Source organism: Pseudophryne corroboree, chromosome 3 (genome assembly GCF_028390025.1).
Source record: "Pseudophryne corroboree isolate aPseCor3 chromosome 3, aPseCor3.hap2, whole genome shotgun sequence".
NCBI classification, from domain to species: domain Eukaryota; kingdom Metazoa; phylum Chordata; class Amphibia; order Anura; family Myobatrachidae; genus Pseudophryne; species Pseudophryne corroboree.
Window position 1 is genome coordinate 595,426,998 of NC_086446.1, and position 25,612 is coordinate 595,452,609.

The 25,612-nt window shown below is 47.3% G+C and overlaps 1 protein-coding gene across 3 annotated transcripts in view; it reads left to right on the top strand.

Annotated features, from left to right (window-relative positions):
* ECD (ecdysoneless cell cycle regulator) overlaps nt 1–25,612 on the top strand; it is a 69,107-nt gene that overhangs the window by 41,938 nt on the left and 1,557 nt on the right. For all 3 annotated transcript variants that reach the window (XM_063961473.1, XM_063961470.1, XM_063961472.1), the window contains exons 11-12: nt 24,559–24,745; nt 25,242–25,309. In XM_063961473.1, coding sequence (XP_063817543.1) covers nt 24,559–24,745; nt 25,242–25,309 — 255 coding nt within the window. The remainder of the gene's footprint in view (nt 1–24,558; nt 24,746–25,241; nt 25,310–25,612) is intronic.

Below are 25,612 nucleotides of genomic sequence, written 5' to 3' on the forward strand. Positions count from 1 at the left end.
GACTGTGGTCAGTGGCTGCTGGTTTTTAGCACCCATAAGCTTTTTATTTAATTTTTATAATCTTACTCTTTTTTTTGAGCGATCTTTCTAAAAAGCTTCTTATACGTACCTTAGAGAGAGTCACTCCAAAAACTCCCCACCGGTTCGCGACAACTCTTACCCATGTGTACAGTGCTGTTTCGGCGGGCGTCTTTGTAGGATGTACTAGCAAGTCCAGCTGACATTAACAGGCTGTGGCCAGAGCACGGAGAGGAGGTAAGGCATCGGTTCCGCTTAGCAGGGGAGACGCAAGACACAGCCACACTGTTTTGGGATGGAGACTTACCAAACAATCGCTGACGCGGCTTCCACCTCGGGTGCACCAGCGCTAGGCCTCAGGGATCATAGGCTCCAGGGGTAGTATGAGGCTGCGATCCCTGGGGTTGATGTCAACAGTGGGGATTAAGACGCACCCCTGGTTCATTACTAGTTTCCTCAGAGTTTCCCGCCATGAACTGATTTCCCGCTTCAGTCTGAGATGCTGTGTATCTAAAAGGACCCAGTCGCAGCATAGGCGGCTGTATGATTGGTGTGTCGGTGTTCACTTGGGCGTCTGTGTTTACTGTAGGATCACAGGTGGTTGTGTACACTAATAGCGTCTGGATCCACTCAGCGTTCACTAACGTTTCGATCGATCCTGGAAGCGGGGTGATACAGCACTAAGTCTCTATCTACCATTGAGTATGAATAGTTTGATAAGTGCCTGATGCATATTAGTCTGTAAACTATTGCTGCTGTTTCTTTTGCTGTGTGACTGAATATGTTTAAAGTCCTATATAAAGTAATGCAGTAATATGTTTCTCCTACATACTTGAAATGTATCTGTAGTTGAATATGTGCTCATATTGTTTATTATAGTAATGTATAACCTGTGACTGATTGCTAGTGTGATTACTGACTATTTTCTGTCAGTTTGTGTATTCCGATCCTCAATGCTGGTGCAAAGCAGTGAGGGATCGGATTGTATTTCACCTTAACAAGTTTTAAAGTGATTTCAGTCACAAATTGTGTAGTAAACACTGTACAGGTGTGTGATTTGTTTATCATGTCTAAGAGAGTATGGGCTTAGAGGGGTTGGGGGCAGCACTGGACTTATTTATTTGAAGGTTAGTGTAGAGAAATCGAAAACAATCCCCTGAGTGGGGTATCTGTCATAAATATATAGGTTGGTGGTGCTCTCAGAGTCAATAACACAAGTGGTAATTTTTCTGAGGGAAAAGAGAGAGACTGTGTTGGGGCACTCTTTGTATAATATAAATTGTGTTAAAACTTAGTGCCGCACACCAGCGAGATTACCGCCATCACCTCCTGCGGCTGCTGTGTCCATGCTGAACAGTCACTTCCGCGTGTGAATGAAGGCCAGGGCTTTGCAAGGGGCAGTTCAGAAATTGCTTCAGTCAGGAGATATAATTCCAGTTCCTCCTGCACAACGAGGACAAAGTTTTTATTCCAACCCGTTTCTAGTCCAGAAGCCAAATGGGTCGTTCCGGCCCATACTCTATCTCAAAGTGCTGAACGTACATTTGGGTGCCTCGGTTTCATATGGAGACTTTACATTCCATTATTTTGGCCATGAAGCTGGAGGACTTTATGGTATCCCTGGATATCCAGGATGCTTACCTACATGTTCCTATAGCACTGTCCCATCACTGCTATCTCAGGTTTGCTATCCTCCAGCAACATTTTCCATTTCAGGCCCTACTATTTGGACTGGCCACAGCTCCCAGAGTATTCACCAAAATTATGGTGGTAATGGCAGCCTATCTCCGTCAGCAGGGGATAAAGATTTTTCCATACCTCGACAACTTATTAATTGTGGCACAATCTCAGGAATTGCTTCAGTGTCATCTGTAACAGACAATAGCTTGTTTGCAGAGACACGGTTGGCTCATAAATTGGGCAAAGTCGTTCCTGGTTCCGTCACAACGGATGACTTACTTGGGGGCTGTGTTGGATTCGGGTCTTCAGAGAATAATTTTACCTCTGAACAAAATATCCAAACTTCAGTCAAGGATTCAGGAGCTGCTACACAGTCAAAGGATATCTATTCACGCAGCAATGCGTGTGATGGGATTGATGGCGTCGACATGGTGGAGTATGCTCAGTTCCACTCAAGGCCTCTTCAACGTCTGATCCTTTCCAAATGGAATAGTTTTCATCAGACAATAAAAATGCAAACTATTGTCCTTCCTCTGGAAGTAAGGCGGTCATTTGCCTGGTGGCTGCACACATCCCATCTGGACAAAGAGACCCTTTTGGATACCAGATTGGGAAAATCTGACAACAGATGCCAGTCTTCAGGGCTGGGGAGCAGTGTCAGGAAGAAGTTGCTTCCAAGGACAGTGGACCAAGGAAGAAAGTTGCCTGCCAATAAATATATTGGAACTTCGGGTCATTTATATGGCACCCATTCAGGCAAAGGACATTCTTCAGGGGAAACCAGTTCAAATTCACTCGGACAATGCAACAGCAGTAGGTTCCTCAATCATCAAGGAGGAACTCACAGCCAAAAAGCAATGAAGGAGGTAAACCGCATGTTAAGGTGGGCAGGACTTCATCATCCAGCCTTGTCCGCAGTGTTTATTCCGGGAGTCCTAAAGTGGGATTTCCTCAGTCGCTATGCCATTCATGCAAACGAATGGGCTTTACACCCCGAGGTCTGCCAGACTCTGGTAGAAAAGTGGGGGTTACCGGAGATGGATCTCATGGCGTCCCGTCAAAACAACAACGTTCCCGCATACGGGTCAAGAACAAAGGATCACAGAGCGACCTTTGTGGATGCCCTGTCAATGAGATGGGAATTTTGTCAGGCCTATGTGTTTCTACCGATCGCCCTGTTGCCCAGGGTGATGCGAAAGGTAAAACAAGGAAAGGGCGCCATGATACTAATAGTTCCGGCTTGGCCCAGAAAACATTGGTACACAGATCTGCAAAGGCTGTTGATGGATGCTCCATTTCTACTCCCTCAACGTCCAGATCTACTGTCCCAGGGTCCTGGCTATTACAAGCACCTGGATCGACTGTCTTTGACGGCGTGGCGCTTGAGACTTCCATTCTGAAAGCAAGAGGATTCTCACAACAGGTATTTCAAACAATGTTCAGAACAAGGAAACCATCCTCAGCTCACATTTATCACTGAATATGGCAAGCCTATATTCAGTGGTGCAGTGACCGGAAATTTGACCCTAGGTCTTTGAGATTTTCCGGAGTCCTAGAATTCCTTCAGGCAGGAATGGACAAAGTTCCATGGGAGGCTTCTTTGAGAGTGCAGGTGTCAGCATTGACTGTATGGTTCCAAAAGAAAATTGCTAACCTATAGGATGTTCGCACTTTCTTCCAGGGAATGCCTCACATCCAACCTCCCTTTGTTCCTCCTGCAGTGCCTTGGAATTTAAGTTTAGTCCTAAAGGCGCTTCAAGTTGCTTCACTAAAGCAAGTGATTCTTAAATGGTTGACAGCTAAAGCTCTCTTTCTACTGGCTATTGCTTCAGCTAGAAGAGTTTCAGATTTAGGGCCATTATTATGTCTCCCTCCTTTTCTGATTTTTCATCCAGATAGAGCGCTTCTTCGAACTAAATCTGTGTATCTTCCTAAGGTGGTGTCTAAATTCCACTTTAATGAAGAAATTGTTGTCCCGGCCTTCCAAGGGCCGGACCTTTCTGCGGGAGATGCATCATTGGACGTAGTCCGTGCCTTAAGTATCTACGTGGATCGTACCAGTGCCATCAAAAAGAAAGACATTCTCTTTGTTCTCTACGGATTTCACAAGAGAGGATGGCCTGCTGATAAGCAGACACTGGCGAGGTGGCATCGGATGACTATTTCAGAAGCATATTCTCAAGCTGATCTCCCTGTTTCGGCTAATGTCTCTGCCACCTCTACTCGTAAGGTAGGTCCGTCATGGGCAGCACAACGTGGTGCGTCAGCTGAACAGATATGTAAGGCAGCCACATGATCTTCCATTAACACATTCATTAGACATGCCTTTGATACCTTTGCCTCTCAGGATGCTGAATTCGGGTGAAGGATTCTCCTGTCCAATCAGGAGCGTCCCCACCACTAAATTTGCTTTGGGACATCCCAATGTTTATCCTGTGGATAACCTGCAGGAGAAATAATAGTTATGGTAGACTTACCGTTGATAACTCTATTTCTCCTAAGTCCACAGTATCCACAGGGATCCCACCGTGACACACCCGATTTGTGGATTCTTTCACCTACTAACCTCTTCCTTCTTGTACGGAAGGGTGTGCATGTGTGTTCTTCTCGCCTGATTAGGGCTCTCTATGATGCTCCTGTCATAAGCTTTGGAAAACATCTGAATTGCCTGAGTCACGAGGCAGGGATATAAGGGGCTGGCCCCTTGCATTCTGGGAGGCCCAAAGCTTTGATCTTTGGTGCCAATCTGCTGTCGCTACCTCATATCCCAATGTTTATCTTGTGGATACTGTGGACTTAGGAAAAATAGAGTTATCAACAGTAAGTCTACCATAACTATTATGTTTTGTGATATAAGCCATGAAATCAAGGTCATATCAGACCTTTTCGCACATTTAGGGGTCTATTCATGAAGCAGTGAAAAGTGTGTAGAAGTGAACCAGTGGAGAAGTTGTCCATGGTAACCATCAGTGTTGAGGTAACATTTATAAAATGCATTCTATAAAATTTATAAGTAGCAGCTGATTGGTTGCCATGGGTAACTACTCCACTGGCTCACTTCTCTACACTTTTCACTGCTTCATGAATAGACCCCTTTTATTATTATTATTATTATTATTATTATTATTATTATTATTATCATCACCCTATATATGGCGCCACAAGGGTTCCGCATCGCCCGGTTACAGAGTACATAAATAATCAAAACAGGAAAACTGCAACTTACAGTTGACGATAATATAGGACAAGTACAGGGTAAATAAACATAGCTGCATCAGCAGATTACACTGGAATAAGTATCAGGTGGCAGAAGACTGCTGGATTTGGTGCAGTTGAAGATTATTACAGTAAGAAAAAAGATAAGCACATGAGGGAAGAGGGCCCTACTCGTGAGAGCTTACATTCTAAAGGGCAAGGGTAGACAGACAGTGGTGACACAGACGGGGTACATAGAGAGCGTGGAACAGAGGGTTAGGATGAGATTTGGCTGGGTTTGGTGAAGTGGGTCTTGAGAGCACGTTTGAAGTTTTGTAGAGAGGTGGAGAGTCTGAAGGGGAGAGGTAGGGAATTCCAGAGAAATGGAGCAGCACGTGAAAAATCTTGGCGGTAGGCGTGGGAGAAAGTAATCAGTAGGCAGGAGAGTCAGCGTGCATTAGCAGAGCGAAGAGGACGGTTGGAAGTGTAAAGGGAGATAAGGTCAGAGATGACCTTAATGTGTATAGTACAAATAACCAATTTATAGGAAAATAGGTGAATGGGTATACCCCTAAGCTAATACGTTGTGGGGCTTTTATTACAGCATTGAGTCTTTTAAATAAGTCTCACATTCATTTTGTACACATGAACTTTGAAATTCTGCCCCATTCTTTCCTCCAGAAAATTTCAAGGTACATCAGTTTGCGAGTTCTCCTGTGCACGGCCTTTCTTTGGTAACTCAGCAGGTTTTCAAGGGGATTGAGAGCTGGACTCTCACTGATATACCTTTTCTATAGCAATTCCTTAGTTGACTTGAATGTGTGCTTTGAATCATTACCATGTTGGATGGGGAAATTCCAAAGTATCTTAAGATTTGGAGCTATTCATTATGACTTCTATCCTGACAAGAACCACCTCTTGAGTCTTCAAAGAATGATGCTGGCACCACAGTTAGTTACCTCAATACGTTTGGTGTTCTTTGGTTGATGAGCTGTGACATCTTCCTGCCAAATGTATCTTTTATCATACGTCCTAGAGGATGCTGGGGACACCATAAGAACCATGGGGTATAGATGGGATCCGCAGGAGACATGGGCACTTTAAGACTTTGAAAGGTGTGTGAACTGGCTTCTCTCTCTGCCCCTCCTTCAGACTTCAGTTTAGAATATGTGCCCAGGCAGACTGGATGCACACTAAGGCAATAGTCTCCCTGCATCGTGGGACATAGGGGAGAGAAGTCAGACCTACTTCCAGTGAGTTTAAAGGCTCTGCTTCTTGGCTACAGGACACCATTAGCTCCTGAGGGTTTGGAACATTCCCAGAGCCCGCCGTCACCCCCCTTGCAGAGCCAGTAGTCAGAAGACAGGTGAGTAGAAGAAGTTAGAAGACTTCAGTGACGGCTGCGCGCCATGCTCCCACTTACAGCGGCACTACAGTGTGCCGGGGGGGGGTGGAGGGGGGGGGGGTGTCCTGGGCAGCATAAAACTCCTCATTTGAGACTGGCAAAGTGTGATTGAAGTGCCTAGGCACTAAATCCTTACCCCCGCCAGTATAATTATTTTGAAAAATAGCGGGGCTGAAGCGCGCCATGAAGGGGGCGGGGCTTAGCACTCACAGCTCTCATCAGCGCCATTTACTCTTCACAGAGCTGCAGAGACGCTGGTCCTTCCTCACCACTGCTGTACAAGTGACAGGGTGCAAAACGGGGGGGGGGGGGGGGGGGGCACAGTTCATTTGGTGCTAAAATAAGTTATAAGTTCTTATAAAGGCGCTGCAGGGTCTGAGGCATTATATTATAGTTTCAGGACCGGGATAAGCGCTGGGTTGTGAGCTGGCAAACTCCCTCTGTGTGTCTCTGACAGGCTTTACTGTGGTTCTGTCCCCTTTTTGCCATGTGTGTCGGCATGTCTGAGGCGGAGTGCTCTTCCCAGGAGGAGACTGTGTTAGGGGCAGAAACGGCTGTGGGAGTGACCCTGTCGGCGCCGCCGACTCCTGATTGGGTAAATGTGTTGAATGCTTTGAATGCTAATGTGACGCTTATTAATAAGAGATTAGATAAGTCTCAGAACCAGACATGGAAGAAATCTGTGGAGGATGTGTTATCACAGGTCCAGACCCCCTCGGGGTCACATAAACGTTCGTTTGCTCAGTTGCCAGACACAGATACCGACACGGACACTGACTCCAGTGTCGACTATAGTGATACCAGATTAGACCCAAAATTGGCAAAGAGCATTCAGTACATGATTGTGGCAATAAAAGACGTGTTGCATATCACTGAGGACCCTGCTGTTCCTGATAATAGGGTCTGTATGTATAAGGGAAAGAAACCTGAGGTAACGTTTACTCCCTCTCATGAACTGAATACCCTTTTTGAAAAAACGTGGGAAAATCCTGACAAAAAGTTTCTGATTCCCAATAGGATTTAGATGGCGTATCCGTTCCCCTCTGGGGATAGAGAAAAGTGGGAGTCACCTCCCATTGTGGACAAGGCTCTATCACGGTTGTCTAAAAAGGTGGCTTTACCGTCTCCTGACATAGCAGCCCTTAAGGATCCTGCGGATCGTAGACAGGAAAATACATTAAAATCCATTTACGTCACCACAGGTACACTACTCAGACCAACCATTGCATCTGCGTGGGTGAGTAGTGCTATCGAAAAGTGGGCAGATAACTTGTCATCTGATATAGATACCCTAGATAGGGATAGCATCCTTTTAACGCTGGGTTATATCAGGGACGCTGCAGCCTACCTAAAGTAAGCGGCAAGAGATATTGGCCTTTTGGGATCAAAAGCCAATGCCATGGCGGTTTCAGCTAGGAGGGCATTGTGGATTCATCAATGGAATGTTGATGCCGACTCAAAGAAAAATATGGAATCTCTCCCATATAAATGTGGTGTCTTGTTTGGTGAAGGTCTCGCTGATTTGGTATCTATGGCTACCGCGGGTAAGTCGTCATTTTTGCCTTATGTCCCTCGACAACAAAAGAAAGCTCACCACTTGCAGATGCAGTCCTTTCGGCCAAATAAATACAAAAAAAGGACGAGGTTATTCCTTCCTTGCTAATAGAGGAAGAGGAAAAGGTAAAAGATCTCCGGCCGTGGCAGGTTCCCAGGAGCAGAAGTCCTCCCCGGCTTCTGCCAAATCCACCGCATGACGCTGGTGCTCCTCTGTGGGAGTCCGCAACGGTGGGGCCATGTCTCAAGCTCTTCAGTCAATTCTGGGCTCGTTCGGCCCTGGACCCATGGATTTTAGAAATAGTGTCCCAGGGGTACAAACTGGAGTTTCAAGACGTTCCCCCTCGACAATTTTTCAAATCGGCCTTACCAGCTTCTCTTCCGAACAGGGAGGTAGTATGCGATGCAATACAAAAGATGTGTCTGAATCAAATCATTATCAGGGTTCCCCCATCACAACAGGGAGAAGGCTTTTATTCAAGCCTATTTGTGGTCCCGAAACCGGACGGCTCGATCAGACCAATTCTGAACCTAAAGTCCCTAAATACCTAAGAAAATTCAAATTCAAGATGGAATCTCTCCGAGCAGTGATCTCCAGTCTGGAGGAATGGGATTTCATGGTGTCGGTCGACATAAAGGATGCCTACTTACACGTCCCCATATATCCTCCGCATCAGGCTTACCTGAGGTTTGCTATTCAGGATTGTCATTACCAGTTTCAGACGTTGCCGTTTGGTCTGTCCACGGCTCCGAGGATTTTCACCAAGGTAATGGCGGAAATGATGGTTCTCCTTCGCAAGCAAGGAGTCACAATTATCCCTTACTTGGACGATCTCCTGATAAAGGCGAGATCCAAAGACAAGTTGGAGCAGGACATTGCGCTCTCCCTGACAGTTCTGTTACAACATGGTTGGCTCCTAAACTTGCCGAAGTCACAGTTGAATCCGACAAAATGGCTGTTGTTTTTGGGAATGATTGTGGACACAGAATTACAGAGAGTTTTTCTTCCAGAAGAGAAGGCTCTGGAAATTCAGAGTTTGGTCAAACAAATTCTGAAACCAGCGAGAGTATCAATACATCAATGCACTCGATTGCTGGGGAAGATGGTGGCAGCCTACGAGGCCATTCAATTTGGCAGATTCCATGCCAGAGTGTTTCAGTGGGACCTATTGGACAAGTGGTCCGGATCCCATCTGCACATGCACCGGAAAATAATCCTGTCCTCCAAGACCAGAATCTCGCTCCTGTGGTGGCTGCACAGCTCTCACCTCCTAGAGGGACGCAGGTTCGGGATCCAGGACTGGATCCTAGTAACCACGGATGCGAGTCTCCGAGGCTGGGGAGCAGTCACACAGGGGGAAACCTTCCAGGGAAAATGGTCAAGCCAGGAAGTTTGTCTACACATAAACGTTCTAGAGTTAAGGGCCATTTACAACTGCCTTCTTCAAGCGGAATGTCTTCTTCGCAACCTGCCCGTCCTAATACAGTCGGACAATATAACAGCAGTAGCGCACATAAACCGCCAGGGCGGAACAAAGAGCAGAGCGGCATTGGCAGAGACCACAAAAGTTCTCCGCTGGGCGGAAAGACATACAAGCGCTCTGTCAGCAATCTTCATTCCAGGAGTGTACAACTGGGAAGCAGACTTCCTCAGCAGACACGATCTCCATCCAGGAGAGTGGGGTCTTCATCAAGAGGTCTTCACAGAAGTGACAAGTCTTTGGGGAATTCCTCAAATAGACATGATGGCGTTTCGCCTCAACAAGAAACTTCAGAGATATTGTTCCAGGTCGAGGGACCCTCAAGCAATAACAGTGGACGCGCTGGTGACACCATGGGTGTTTCAGTCTGTGTATGTGTTCCCTCCGCTTTCACTCATTCCAAAGGTGCTAAAGATCATAAGAAGAACAAAGGTTCAGGCGATCCTCATTGTTCCGGACTGGCCAAGGAGGGCTTGGTATCCAGATCTTCAGGAATTACTCATAAGAGATCCCTGGCCTCTTCCTCTATGAGAGGATCTGTTACAGCAGGGACCGTGCATATATCACGACTTACCGTGGCTACGTTTGACGGCTTGGCGGTTGAACGCCGACCCCTAGCCCGAAAGGGTATTCCCAGTGAAGTCATTCCCACTCTTCTTCAGGCTAGAAAAGGAGTAACGTCTAAACATTATCACCGTATTTGGAGAAAATGTGTCTTGGTGTGAATCCAAGAAGGCTCCTACGGAAGAATTTCAGCTAGGGCGTTTTCTCCATTTCTTGCAAGCAGGTGTGGATGCGGGCCTAAAGTTAGGCTCGATTAAAGTACAAATTGCAGCCTTATCGGTTTTCTTTCAAAAACAATTGGCCTCCCTTCCAGAAGTTCAGACTTTCATGAAAGGCGTTTTGCACATCCAACCTCCATTTGTGCCCCCAGTGGCACCATGGGATCTTAACGTGGTGTTGCATTTCCTTCAATCAGATTGGTTTGAACCTTTGCAGAAGGTGGAGTTGAAATTTCTCACTTGGAAAGTGGTCATGCTATTGGCCTTAGCATCCGCAAGGCGGGTGTCTGAGTTAGCGGCTTTGTCTCACAAGAGCCCTTATTTAATCTTCCATGAAGATAGAGCAGAGTTGAGGACTTGTCAACAATTTCTGCCGACGATGGTTTCATCGTTCCACATGAACCAGCCTATTGTGGTACCGGTGGCTACTGACGCCTTCGCGGAGTCAAAATCTCTCGACGTTGTCAGGGCCTTAAAAATTTAGGTCACCAGAACGGCTCAACTTAGGAAACCGGAAGCTCTGTTTGTCCTGTATGCTGCCAACAAGATTGTGACGCCTGCTTCCAAGCAGACTATTGCGCGCTGGATCTGTAATACGATTCAGCATGCTCATTCTACGGCTGGATTGCCGTTACCGAAATCAGTGAAGGCCCACTCTACCAGAAAGGTGGGCTCATCCTGGGCGGCTGCCCGGGGGGGTCTCGGCATTACAACTTTGCCGAGCAGCTACTTGGTCGGGTTCAAACAAGTTTGATACCCTGGCTGATGAGGACCTCATGTTTGGTCAATCGGTGCTGCAGAGTCATCCGCACTCTCCCACCTGTTCTGGGGCTTTGGTATAAACCCCATGGTTCTTATGGTGTCCCCAGCATCCTCTACCGGTAAATCCTTTTCTCTTAGTCCGTAGAGGATGCTGGGCGCCCGTCCCAGTGCGGACTCTATCTGCAGTTATTAGTTATGTTTACACACGGGTTGTGTTATGTTATAGTCAGCCTGTTGCTGACATTGTTCATGCCGTTGACTGGAGTTCTGTTAATTGCCATGTTGTACGGCGTGTTTGAGGTGTGAGCTGGTATGTATCTCACCTTAGTTTAACAATAAATCCTTTTCCTGAGGAGGGGCATAGAGGGAGGAGCCAGTTCACACCTCTTTCAAAGTCTTAAAGTGCCCATGTCTCCTGCGGATCCCGTCTATACCCCATGGTTCTTATGGTGTCCCCAGCATCCTCTATGGACTAAGAGAAAAGGATTTACTGGTAGGTATTAAAATCCTATTTTTAAATTGAGGCAGAATGTTCAGATTTGGCTGCTCAGATCAAAATACCTCTTGCCCCATGGTTTGGAGGTGAGTATTTTATTGAAAAAATTGCCACCTTAGCCCAGACACGCACAGAAACAGGAGACCATTGTCTCCTCTAGGGAGGGACCAGTTCCAGGCAGAAATTTCTGCAGCTCCTTTCTATACGCCTCTTGGTAGCCTCCCTGATAAGTCTTCTCCATGTCCTGTCACCAAGTTGGGAGTTGCATCCAGATATTGTAATGTAAATTGCAATCCTGCAAATAATTCTAAAAGGAAAAGTTTGTTTATATAATAGATGATACTATGAATGATATCAGGAGACTGGTAAATGTCAAAAGGAATAGTAGGACCTATGTATTTATTATAAAACAATAAGACAGTAATAACATTTGTTGCCAATAGCTGTCAGAAATGGGTTCAGTATGCAATACCGGCGGCCGGGATGCTGGCCTTCTGTATACCAACACCGGCCACCAGTATGCAGGCATTGGGGCGAGTGCTACCAAGCCCCTTGCAGGCTTGCTGCGCTCGCCATAGGTTATGTTCTCCCTCTATGGGTGTCGTGGATATCCATAGAGGGAGAATCACCTACCTCGCTGGTATTCCAGCGGTGGCATTTTACCGCTAGTCGGGATTCTGGCATCGGCATTGTGACCGCCGTGATCCCGAGTAGCGGTATTTTAACCGATTCCTGTCAGAAATATGTAAATGAGCTGAACAAAATACATAGTGACCAAACAGGGAGCAAGTTTAAAATGTAGTTCTATTTAGATACCTAGGGGTAAATTTACTAAGATGGGAGTTCTATTTACGATTGGTTGCTATGGGCAACATCCAATCAGATTCCAGGTATTATCTTCTAGAACACAGGTTCTCAAACTCGGTCCTCAGGACCTCACACAGTGCATGTTTTGCAGGTCTCCTCACAGAATCACAAGTGAAATAATTAACTCCACCTGCGGACCTTTTAAAATGTGTCTGTGAGTAATTAATACACCTGTGCACCTGCTGGGTTACCTGCAAAACATGCACTGTGTGGGGTCCTGAGGACCGAGTTTGAGAACCACTGTTCTAGAAGGTGCTAGAGAAATAAGAAGTAGAATCTTATTGGTTGCTTTGGGCAACATTCCATCTTAAATAGAACTCTCATCTTAGTAAATTTACCCCCTAGTAAGGAACAAATACAGTCCCAAGAATCCATATAAAGGCCAGTAGTACCAAGCAAACATATAATTCAATCCTTTAGGAACAAGCTCAATACCAATAAATTATTTTCTCTTACGTCCTAGAGGATACTGGGGTCCACATTAGTACCATGGGGTATATACAGGTCCACTAGGAGCCTTGGTCACTTTAAGAAATCAATAGTGTGCACTGGCTCCTCCCTCTAGGCCCCTTCTACCAGACTCCGTTTAGAAAATGTGCCCAGAGGAGCCGGACATGCTGAAGGAAGCTCCTGAAGAGTTTTCTGCATTTATTTTATATGTTTGTTATTTTCAGGCAGAGCTGGCTGGCACCAGCCTGCCTGCTTCTTGGGACTTAGGGGGGGAACGGCCCAACCTCTTGAAGGGTTAATGGTCCCGTTCCCCGCTGACAGGACACTGAGCTCCTGAGGGAACCATTCGCAAACCCACCAAGGCGAGTGTACATTCCCGCAGCACGCTGCCACCCCTAACAGAGCCAGAAGATAGAAGAGTGGTGAGTACAGTGCCGGCGTCCCGGTTAGCGGGTCGCCGGCGGGAATGGCGGCACAAGGGTAGGAGCGCAGCACTGCTGCAGGCTGCGCTCCGGGGGCTCAGTAAGGTGATACACTTGGATGTATCCATGCTGTGAGGCAGGTGCGTTGAGCCACCAATGAAACCCAAATCTTGCCACTTACCTAACAGAGGGTTTTAACCCTCTGTTAGTTACAAAAGGTCCTCAGGCCAGTACAAAAAAATGCGTAAAGCCGGGTGCCGTTACGGGGGCGGGGCTTCACTATGACCGGATCCAGTAGCTCACCAGCGCCATTTACCCTCTGCAGCTTGTACTGACAGGATACACAGGGAAGTGCAGCTCCTCCACAAGGACTCCACGTCTCCTCAGCGGAACCAGGGGGTCTTAGTAAGGGGGAGGAGGGAGCAGTGTTAGAATACTAAGCCCTATTAAGGTGCTTAGTTTGCGACCCAGCTGAGTTTTACTTAAGCTAAAAGGGTGCTGTGTGGCTGGCTCCGGCTTCTGTATCTCCCTGCGGGCACTGTGTGGGTTAAAACTGCGTTTTCACCTTGTGTGTGTGTGTGTGTGTGTGTGTGTGTGTGTGTGTGTATCCCAGTTGCCGTGTTAAGACAGTCTATGTATGACCTGATCAATAGAGATTCAGTTCCCATGACAGCGTCTCAGGTCCCTGCCATTTGTCCACAAAAGTGTACTCTTGCCCAGCTCATGCAGGCTGATACTGATGACGATACATCAGACACAGAGGAGGGTGAGGTGGATGCAATTGGGGGGATACTGTCCTGTCACAGGGCATACAGGCTCTGATAGAAGCTATCAGAAATGTCCTGCACATTCCTGACAGGGTGGCGGAGGCAGAGGAGGAATCTTATTTTCTCTAACGTCCTAGAGGATGCTGGGACTCCGTAAGGACCATGGGGAATAGACGGGCTCCGCAGGAGACATGGGCACTTTAAGAAAGACTTTAGACTCTGGGTGTGCACTGGCTCCTCCCTCTATGCCCCTCCTCCAGACCTCAGTTTTAGACTGTGCTCAGAGGAAGATGGGTGCACTGCAGGGAGCATTTTGTTAGGGTTTTTTTTCTTATTTTAAGGGAGCTCTGCTGGCAACAGGCTCCCTGCATCGAGGGACTGAGGAGAGAGGAGCAGACCTACTTAAATGATAGGCTCTGCTTCTCGGCTACTGGACACCATTAGCTCCAGAGGGAGTGGAACACAGGTTTGTCCTGGGCGTTCATCCCAGAGCCGCGCCGCCGTTCTCCTCACTGAGCCCGAAGAAAGAAGACTACTGAGGCGGCAGAAGCCCTCGGGTGCTTCACTGAGGTAGCGCACAGCACTGCAGCTGTGCGTCATTGCTCCCATACACTTCACACACTCCGTTCACTGTAAGGGTGCAGGGCGCAAGGGGGGCGCCCTGGGCAGCAATAGAATACTTCTCCTGTGGCAAATGACTATATACATGTACAGGTGGGCACTGTACATGTATATAAAAGAGCCCCCGCCATATTTTATTAAGTTTGAGCGGGACAGAAGCCCGCCGCCGAGGGAGCGGGGCTTCTCCCTCAGCACTCACCAGCGCCATTTTCTCTCCACCGCACCGCTGAGAGGAAGCTCCCCGGACTCTCCCCTGCTTGACACACGGTGAAAGAGGGTTTTAAAGTAGAGGGGGGGGGCACATAATTGGCGATTATACATTACAGCAGCGCTACTGGGTAAACATTCTGTGTTTTTCTCCGGGGTCATATAGCGCTGGGGTGTGTGCTGGCATACTCTCTCTCTGTCTCTCCAAAGGGCCTAAAGGGGAACCTGTCTTCAGAAAAGAGTTTCCCTGTGTGTGTGGAGTGTGTCGGTACGCGTGTGTCGACATGTTTGACGATGAAGGCTCGCCTAAGGAGGAGGGGGAGTGCATGATTGTCAGGTCGCCGTCGGCAACGCCGACACCGGACTGGATGGATATGTGGAATGTCTTGAATACTAATGTAAATTTATTGCATAAGAGATTAGACAAGACTGAGGCTAGGGATCAGTCAGGCAGTCAGAACATGCCTGTCCCAGTGGCACCGGGACCTTCTGGGTCTCAGAAACGCACATTATCCCAAATCACTGACACAGATACCGACACAGATTCAGAATCCAGTGTCGACTAGGAGGATGCAAAATTACAGCCAAAAGTGGCTAAAGGTATTCGTTACATGATCATTGCTATTAAAGAGGTTTTGCATATTACTGAGGAACCCCCTGTCCCTGACACGAGGGTACACATGTATAAAGAGAAAAAGCCTGAGATCACCTTTCCGTCCTCATTTGAGCTAAGCGAATTGTGCGAAAAGGCTTAGGAATCTCCAGACAGGAGACTACAAGTTCCCAAAAGGATTCTTATGGCGTATCCCTTCCCACAAAAGGACAGGATACGATGGGAATCTTCGCCTAAAGTAGACAAGGCGTTGACACGCTTATCCAAGAAGGTGGCACTGCCTTCCCAGGATACGGCTTCCCTCAAGGATCCTGCTGATCGCAGACAGGAAATTACCATGAAGCACATTTACACTCATTCCGGTACTATTGTTAGACCGGCTATGGCGTCGGCCTGGGTTTGTAGTGCTGTCGTGGCATGGGCAGATTCCTTGTCTACGGAGATTGAGACCCTAGATAAGGATACCATTCTAATGACCCTAGAGCATATCAAGGATGCTGCGTTATATTTGAGGGATGCTCAAAGAGACATTTGTTTACTAAGCTCCAGAATAAATGCTATGTCTATTTCTGCTAGGCGACTCTTGTGGACTCGACAGTGGACAGGGGATGCCGACTCAAAGCGGCATATGGAGTCGTTGCCTTACAAGGGGGAGGAGTTGTTTGGAAAAGGCCTCTCAGACCTTGTCTCTACTGCTACGGCTGGTAAATCGAATTTTTTACCTTATGTTCCCCCACAACATACTAAGAAGGCACCTCATTACCAAATGCAGGCCTTTCGTTCAAATAAAAGCAAAAAGGTACGGGATCGTCCTTTCTTGCCAGAGGTAAAGGCAAGGGAAAAAAGCTGCACACAGCTAGTTCCCAGGAGCAGAAGTCCCCCCCTACGTCTGCAAAATCCACCGCATGACGCTGGGGCTTCCCTGGGAGGGCCAGATCAAGTGGGGGCACGTCTTCGATTTTTCAGCCACGTCTGGGTTCACTCACAGGTGGATCCCTGGGCAATAGAGATGGTTTCTCAGGGATACAGGCTGGAATTCGAAGAGATGCCTCCTCGCCGGTTTTTCAAATCGGCTCTGCCAGCTTCTCCGTCAGAAAGGGAGTTAGTGTTAACTGCAATTCAAAAATTGTACCTTCAACAGGTGATAGTCAAGGTTCCTCTTCTCCAGCAAGGAAAGGGGTATTACTCAACCCTGTTTGTGGTTCCGAAACCGGACGGTTCGGTCAGACCCATTTTGAATCTGAAATCCCTGAACCTGTACTTGAAAAAGTTCAAGTTCAAGATGGAATCACTCAGAGCGGTCATCGCCAGCCTGGAGGGGGGGGATTGGATGGTTTCCCTGGACATAAAGGATGCTTACCTTCATGTTCCGATTTTTCTTCCTCACCAGGCGTTCCTGAGATTTGCGGTACAGGACTGTCATTACCAATTTCAGACGTTGCCGTTTGGGCTTTCCACGGCCCGAGAATTTTCACCAAGGTAATGGCGGAAATGATGGTGCTTCTGCGCATGCAGGGTGCCACAATTATCCCATACTTGGACGATCTCCTCATAAAGGCGAGATCTCGAGAGAAGTTACTGGACAGCGTGTCACTGTCAGTGAGGACGTTGCAACAGCACGGCTGGATTCTCAATATGCCGAAGTCCCAGCTGGTTCCTACAATGCGTCTGACCTTTTTGGGCCTGATTCTGGACACAGAACAGAAAAAGGTTTTTTCTCTCTGATGGAAAAGGCTCAGGAGCTCATAGCTCTGGTCAGGAACCTATTAAAGCCAAAAAAGGTTTCAGTGCTTCACTGCACCCGTGTCCTGGGGAAGATGGTGGCATCGTACGAGGCCATCCCCTTCGGCAGGTTCCATGAGAGGACTTTTCAATGGGACCTACTGGACAAATGGTCCGGGTCTCATTTACAAATGCATCAAAGAATCACCCTGTCTCCCAGAGCCAGGATATCTCTCCTGTGGTGGCTGCACAGTGCTCACCTCCTGGAAGGCCGCAGGTTCGGCATTCAGGACTTGATCCTGGTGACCACGGACGCGAGCCTCCGAGGTTGGGGAGCAGTCACACAGGGAAGAAATTTCCAAGGACTTTGGTCAAGTCAAGAGACTTGTCTTCACATCAACATCCTGGAACTAAGGGCCATATACAACGCCCTACGTCAAGCGGAGATCTTACTTCGCAATCGACCAGTTCTAATCCAGCAGACAACATCACCGCAGTAGCTCATGTTAACCGCCAAGGCGGCACAAGGAGCAGAGTGGCAATGGCGGAAGCCACCAGAATTCTTCGCTGGGCGGAGAATCATGTAAGCGCTCTGTCAGCAGTGTTCATTCCGGGAGTGGACAACTGGGAAGCAGACTTCCTCAGCAGACACACGATCTGCATCCGGGAGAGTGGGGACTTCATCAGGAAGTCTTCGCGCACATTGCAAGTTGGTGGGGACTACTCCAAATAGACATGATGGCATCCCGTCTCAACAAAAAGCTACAAAGGTATTGCGCCAGGTCAAGAGACCCTCAGGCGGTAGCTGTGGACGCCCTAGTGACACCGTGGGTGTTCCAGTCGGTATATGTGTTTCCTCCTCTTCCTCTCATACCCAAGGTGTTGAGGATAATAAGAAGAGGAGTGAGAACAATTCTCATTGTTCCAAATTGGCCACAAGGACCGGGTATCCGGATCTGCAAGAAATGCTCACAGAAGATCCGTGGCCTCTTCCTCTAAGACAGGACCTGTTACAACAAGGTCCCTGTCTGTTCCAAGACTTACCGCGGCTGCGTTTGACGGCATAGCGGTTGAACGCCGGATCCTAGCGGAAAAAGGTATTCCGGATGAGGTCATTCCTATGCTAATAAAGGCTAGGAAGGACGTGACGTCTAAACATATATTATTTTATATATTACCAGTTATTTATATAGCGCACACATATTCCGCAGCGCTTTACAGAGAATATTTTGCCCATTCACATCAGCCCCTGCCCCAATGGAGCTTACAATCTATATTCCCTACCACATGTACACACAGACATATTTACGCTAGTGTTAATTTTGTTGGGAGCCAATTAACCTACCAGTATATTTTTGGATTGTGGGAGGAAACCGGAGTACCCGGAGGAAACCCACGCAAGTACGGGGAGAATATACAAACTCCACACAGTTAGGGCCAAGGTGGGAATCGAACCCATGACCTCAGTGCTGTGAGGCAGTAATGCTAACCATTACACCATCCGTACTGCCCGAATATGGCCATTATCACCGAATATGGCGAAAATATGTTTCTTGGTGTGAGGCCAGGAATGCTCCTACGGAAGAATTCCATCTAGGCCATTTTCTTCACTTCCTACAAACTGGAGTGAATTTGGGCCTAAAATTAGGCTCCATTAAAGTTCAGATTTCGGCCTTATCCATTTTCTTTCAAAAGGAATTGGCCTCTTTACCTGAAGTACAGACTTTTGTGAAGGGAGTACTGCATATTCAGCCTCCTTTTGTACCTCCGGTGGCGCCTTGGGACCTTAACGTGCTGTTAAGTTTCCTTAAGTCACATTGGTTTGAACCACTTAAAACAGTGGACTTGAAATATCTCACTTGGAAGGTGGTCATGTTGTTAGCCTTGGCTTCGGCTAGGCGAGTTTCGGAATTGGCGGCTTTATCACATAAAAGCCCCTATCTGGTTTTCCATAGGGATAGAGCGGAGTTGCGGACCCGTCCTCAATTCCTACCTAAGGTGGTCTCATCCTTTCATATGAACCAACCTATTGTCGTGCCTGTGGCTACACCTGACTTGGAGGTTTCTGAGTCCCTTGATGTGGTCAGGGCTTTGAAAATTTACGTGGCCAGAACGGCTAGGTTCAGAAAAACAGAAGCACTGTTTGTCCTGTATGCAGCCAACAAGGTTGGCGGCCCTGCTTCAAAGCAGACTATTGCTCGCTGGATCTGTAACACGATTCAGCAGGCGCATTCTACGGCAGGATTGCCGTTACCGAAATCGGTTAAGGCCCATTCCACTAGGAAGGTGGGCTCGTCTTGGGCGGCTGCCCGAGGGGTCTCGACACTACAGCTGTGCCGAGCTGCTACTTGGTCGGGTTCAAACACTTTTGCAAAGTTCTTTAAGTTTGATACCCTGGCTGAGGATGACCTCCTGTTTGCTCAATCGGTGCTTCAGAGTCATCCGCACTCTCCCGCCCGTTTGGGAGCTTTGGTATAATCCCCATGGTCCTTACGGAGTCCCAGCATCCTCTAGGACGTTAGCGAAAATAAGATTTTACACTTACCGGTAAATCTATTTCTCGTAGTCCGTAGAGGATGCTGGGCGCCTGTCCCAAGTGCGGACTTCTTCTGCAAGACTTGTATATAGTTATTGCTTACATAAGGGTTATATTATAGTTCATTGGTTTGGACCGAGACTATGTTGTTTGTTCATACTGTTAACTGGGTAGTTTATCACAAGTTATACGGTGTGATTGGTGTGGCTGGTATGAATCTTGCCCTTGGATTAACAAAAATCCTTTCCTCGTACTGTCCATCTCCTCTGGGCACAGTTTCTCTAACTGAGGTCTGGAGGAGGGGCATAGAGGGAGGAGCCAGTGCACACCCAGAGTCTAAAGTCTTTCTTAAAGTGCCCATGTCTCCTGCAGAGCCCGTCTATTCCCCATGGTCCTTACGGAGTCCCAGCATCCTCTACGGACTACGAGAAATAGATTTACCGGTAAGTGTAAAATCTTATTTTAATGTAAAAAAGAAATCCTCGACAACTTTTCCTGCATCCAAGGAATTAAGTGCCCTATTTGAGGAAACTTGGGCTAATCCTGATAAAGTTTCAGATCCCTAAAAGATTGATTACATCTTTTCCCTTTTCTCTGGATGATAGAAAGAAATGGGAAAACCCGCCGATTGTGGACGCATCGGTGTCTAGGTTATCACGTAAGATAGTCTTACCTGTTCCTGGGACAGCATCCTTAAAGGATATGGCTGACCGCAAGATTGAGACCACTCTTAAATCTCTATACACTGTTGCGGGGGTGGCCCAAAGACCCGCTATTGCTTGTGCATGGATCACTAAGGCAATTGCTAAGTGGTCAGATAACCTAATTGACGAATTAGATTCCTTACCCAGGGGGTAAATAATTTTACTCCTACAGCATATTCATGACTCTGCTAACTTTATGGTGGAGGCCATAAAGGAAATTGGTTTGCTCAACGCACGCACCACTCCCTTGGCAGTGTCAGCACGCAGGGGCTTGTGGCTCCGCCAGTGGACTACGGATGCGGATTCCAGGAAAGGCGTGGAAAGCCTACCATTCACAGGTGAGGCCCTTTTTGTTGATGAACTGGATAAGTGAATATCCAAGGCTACGGCGGGTAGGTCTGCGTACCTGCCTTACGCAGCACCCCCAGCTAGGAAAACCTACTCTGCTCCGACTCTGCAGTCCTTTCGGACAGCGAAATGTAAAAACAAACCCAAGGGTTCTTCTACAGCATTCAAAGGCAATACGGGTAAACCCAGAAAACCAGCAGCTGCAGGTTCTCAGGAACAGACCTCCGGATCTGCTTCCTCAAAGCCTTCAGCATGACGGTGGACCGCACTGCCTGGAAGACAGGCAGGTGGGAGCCCAGGTACGTTCAGTCACATTTGGGCAGCATCTTGCCAGGATCCCTAGGTCACAAACCTTGTCACCTTGTCACCCAGGGATACAGACTGGAGTTTAAGGAACCTCCCACCTCACAGATTCTCAAATCAGGCTTACCAGCTTCTCCAGAAGCAAGTATGACTTTACAGGCAGCCATTCAAAAACTGGTACAGTCTCAGGTCATTGTCCCAGTTCCACCTCCACTACAAACCAAGGGTTATTACTCCAACCTGTTTGTGGTTCCGAAACCGGACGGTTCGGTAAGGCCCATCTTAAACCTCAAATCACTGAACCCGTACTTGCTGGTTTTCAAGTTCAAGATGGAGTCTCTGAGAGCGGTGATCTCAGGTCTGGAGGAAGGGGAATTTCTGGTGTCTCTGGACATCAAGGATGCGTACCTTCATATTCCGATTTGGCCTCCTCATCAGGCTTATCTAAGGTTTGCAGTACAGGACTGTCACTACCAGTTCCAGGCACTGCGATTTGGCCTCTCCACAGCTCCGAGGGTATTTACCAAGGTGGTGGCAGAAATTGTTATTCCTCCACAAGCAGGAAGTGAACATAATACCGTACCTGGACGACCTGCTGATCAAAGCACCATCCAGGGAGAGGTTGGACAGCAATGTCCTCTCAACCCGACTACTCCAGGATCACGGGTGGATTCTGAACCTGGCCAAATCTCACCTGGAACCAACACGGAGGCTTCCGTTCCTGGGGATGATTCTGGATATGGAGGTACAGAAGGTATTCCTTCCGCTGGAAAAGGCGCTGGTAATCCAGTCGACGGTGTGGGATGTTCTCAAGCCAACCCGGATATCAGTGCATCTCTGCATTCGCCTTCTGGGGAAGTTGGTCGCCTCTTACGAGGCTCTGCAGTACGGAAGGTTTCATGCGAGGCCCTACCAGCTGGATCTGTTGGACAGGTGGTCCGGATCGCATATTCATATGCACCAGAGGATACGCCTGTCGCCAAAAGCCAGGATTTCTCTTCTGTGGTGGCTTCAGACTTCTCACCTGACCAAGAGTCGAAGGTTCGGGATTTAAAATTGGATTCTGCTGACCACAGACGCAAGCCTCAGAGGTTGGGGAGCGGTTACCCAGGGAGAAAGGTTCCAAGGAAAATGGTCAAGTCAAGAAGCCATTCTTCCGATCAACGTTCTGGAACTAAGGGCCATATACAACGCCCTTCTACAGGCAGCATTTCTTCTTCACGCCATTCAGGTTCAGTCGGACAATGTGACGGCAGTAACGTACATAAACCGACAGGGCGGTACGAAGAGCCAGAGCAGCAATGTTGGAGGTAACATGAATTTTCCTCTGGGCAGAAAGACACGTGGTGGCGCTGTCGGCAATCTTCATTCCGGGAGTAGACAACTGGGAAGCGGACTTCCTCAGCAGACACGATCTCCACCCAGGAGAGTGGGGCCTTCACCCACAGGTGTTTGAGTCCTTAACGCGTCAGTGGGGGATTCCACAGATAGACATGATGGCCCCTCCTCTTAACAAGAAGTTAAAGCAGGTTTGTTCCAGGTCGAGGGACCCACAAGCAGTTGCGGTGGACGCTCTGGTGTCTCCATGGGTCTACCAGATGGTTTACGTGTTCCCACCTCTTCCATTGATCCCAAGAATTCTCAAAAGAATAAAAAGGGAAAAGGTTCAAGCAGTTCTCTTTGCTCCGGATTGGTCAAGAAGGGCCTGGTACGCGGATCTACTGGAGATGCTCCTGGAGGATCTGTGGCCTCTGCCTCTTCGAGAGGATCTTCTACAACAGGGGCTGTTCGTCTATCACAACTTACCGCTGCTACATTTGGCGGCATGGAAGTTGAGCGTCAAATTCTAGCCCGGAAAGGCATTCCGGACAGGGTTATTCAAACCTTGATCCAAGCCCGGAAAGGGGTAACGTCGCAACACTACCACCGTATTTGGAAAAATTATGTCTTGTGGTGTGAACACAGGAAAATTCCTGCTGTGGAATTTCATCTGGGACATTTTCTCCTTTTTCTATAGTCAGGTGTGGATGTGGGCCTACGTTTGGGCTCCTTGAAAGTCCAGATTTTGGCCTTGTCCATTTTCTTCCAGAAGCAATTGGCTTCCCTCCCTGAGGTTCAGACGTTCTTGAAGGGTGTTCCTGCACATCCAACCGCCCTTTGTGCCTTCCACGGCACCTTGGGATCTAACGTGGTGTTGCAGTTCCTACAATCGGAATGGTTTGAGCTTTTACAGGAGGCTGACGTAAAGTTTCTTACGTGGAAGACTGTTACACTGTTGGCCTTAGCTTCCGCAAGGCGTGTGTCCGAACTGGGGGCGTTGTCTCACAAAAGCCACTATTTGATTTTTCATGAGGATAGAGCTGAACTTAGAACTCGTCATCAATTTCTTCCTAAGATGGTGTTTGCATTTCATACCAACCAACCTATTGTGGTTCCGGTGCTTACTGACACCTCTGCTACCTCAAAAACCTTGGATGTGGTGAGGGCTTTGAAGATCTACGTGAAGAGGACAGGTCGTCACAGGAAATCTGACTCGCTGTTTATGATCCCAAGAAAATTGGGTGTCCTGCTTCAAAGCAGTCTATTGCTTTCTGGATCAGGCTTACTATCCAGCATGCTTATTCTACGGCAGGATTGCCGGTTCCTAGAGTACATGCCCACTCTACCAGGTCGGTGGGTTCTTCCTGGGCGGCTGCCCGGGGTGTCTCGGCTTTACAGCTCTGCAGAGCAGCTACTTGGTCAGGGTCGAACACGTTTGCTTAGTTCTACAAGTTCGATACTTTGGCCTCTGAGGACCTTCAGTTTGGTCAGTAAGTTCTGCAGGAACCTCAGCACTCTCCCACCCGGTTTGGGAGCTTTGGTACATCCCCGTGGTACTAATGTAGACCCCAGTATCTTCTAGGACATAAGAGAAAATAGGATTTTAATTACCTGTTAAATCCTTTTCTCGTAGTCCGTAGAGGATACTGGGCGCCCGCCCGGTGCTTCGTGTTTCCTGCTCTGTTACTTTAAGTGTTGTGGTTGCTTCAGCTGTTGCTGTTCCTGTTCAAGTTTGGTTAGCATGGCTTTCCTCTTTGTGTGTGCTGGTTCGAATCTCACCACTGTTCTGTTAAATCCTTCCTCAGGATATGTCCGTCTCCTCGGGCACAGTTTCTAGACTGAGTCTGGTAGGAGGGGCATAGAGGGAGTAGCCAGTGCACACTGATTTCTTAAAGTGCCCAAGGCTCCTAGTCGACCCGTCTATACCCCATGGTACCAATGTGGACCCCAGTTTCCTCTACGGACTACGAGAAAAGGATTTACCGGTAGGTAATTAAAATCCTATTATTATAGTACTGGCTCCAAAATGGTAGATGGCTGCAATATTATTAATGTCCGTAGTAGCGCACTAAAGAGAGTAGGTTCCACATGTACACCCGTATCTGTGGCCCTCTAAGTGGTAGTTGACAGATAATTGAGTTTATCTTATTCATGTTGCTTACAGATATAGAAGTTTAGTGGCAGCCAGCGTGTTTTTAAGGGTGAACTATTATCAGCCCAACAATAGTGCACAGTATTGGTATTCATTATTAAGGTTATTGGGTTATTTCTCTCCTGTGATTCTACCACACCTGTTTGGTTGCAGATGACAGCTGGTTGGACATATCAGCAGATAAGTTGGAACAGCTATTACAGGATGCTGCAGGTCCACAGGAAGCTACTCCCCCATCATCATCTGAGGCTGAGGAAAAATACACCTTGTCTGAAGTGACCGACAGCATGAAGGCTTTTATATCAACGGTGTCCTCGCACGAAGGAGCAGAGGTGCCCTGGTAGGCGTTTAATCACTTATATATGGGACACAGTCATTCTTAACTAGGATTTTATTTCTCACAGTATGGCTATCATAACTTTGATTTGAGAACTACTGTACCAGATTATTGTAATAAGAGAAGGAACAATTTATATACAAAGTATAATATATATTAATAGCAAGAGAATTGACGTTTGTGAATGGAACATATATCTTGACTCAAGTTTGTGGCCATAAAAGCTATTAACCAATAAAAGACTGTGGTTGGAATACTAAAAGTTATTGTAATGATCATCCACTTCAGTGATGTCGGTCCTGCTCTCTGTTAAGTGCACTGTGGTCTGTTGCATTCATGTGACGATTTGTGAAGGTCATACACTACTCTTTTACGAGTTACAAGTAATCCTGTCCATTTGATGACTGTACTGTTTAAACTTAGACTAGTTTTTGTATCAGGAAGATATTGGATTCAGTATAGGCACTCTTACAAGCCACTCTCTGTATGTCACATTCAGGCAATCCCCTGAAGCACCAATTACATTTGATGTCGAATCTTTCACAAGTGCTTTGGAAAAAATTCTCGGTGAGTTTATTTTCTTTTGAATTATATTTATGAACCTACTTTAAACTCCAATGATGAATCTTATTGATTAGGGATTGAGATATCAAAGCCTTAACTTTGATATTGCCATGGACACATGATCATGGACGTGTGGAATTTCATCTTTGACTGCAGAACCCTGTGTCTACATTCACACAATTCATTTATGTTTCATATACACCTTATATGCACAGTCTGTAGGTCATTTAATACAATATTTTTAATAACTGTGTGTATTAAAAAAAGTTTGTGTACATTGAGCCATCAAAAAACAAAAGTTTCACT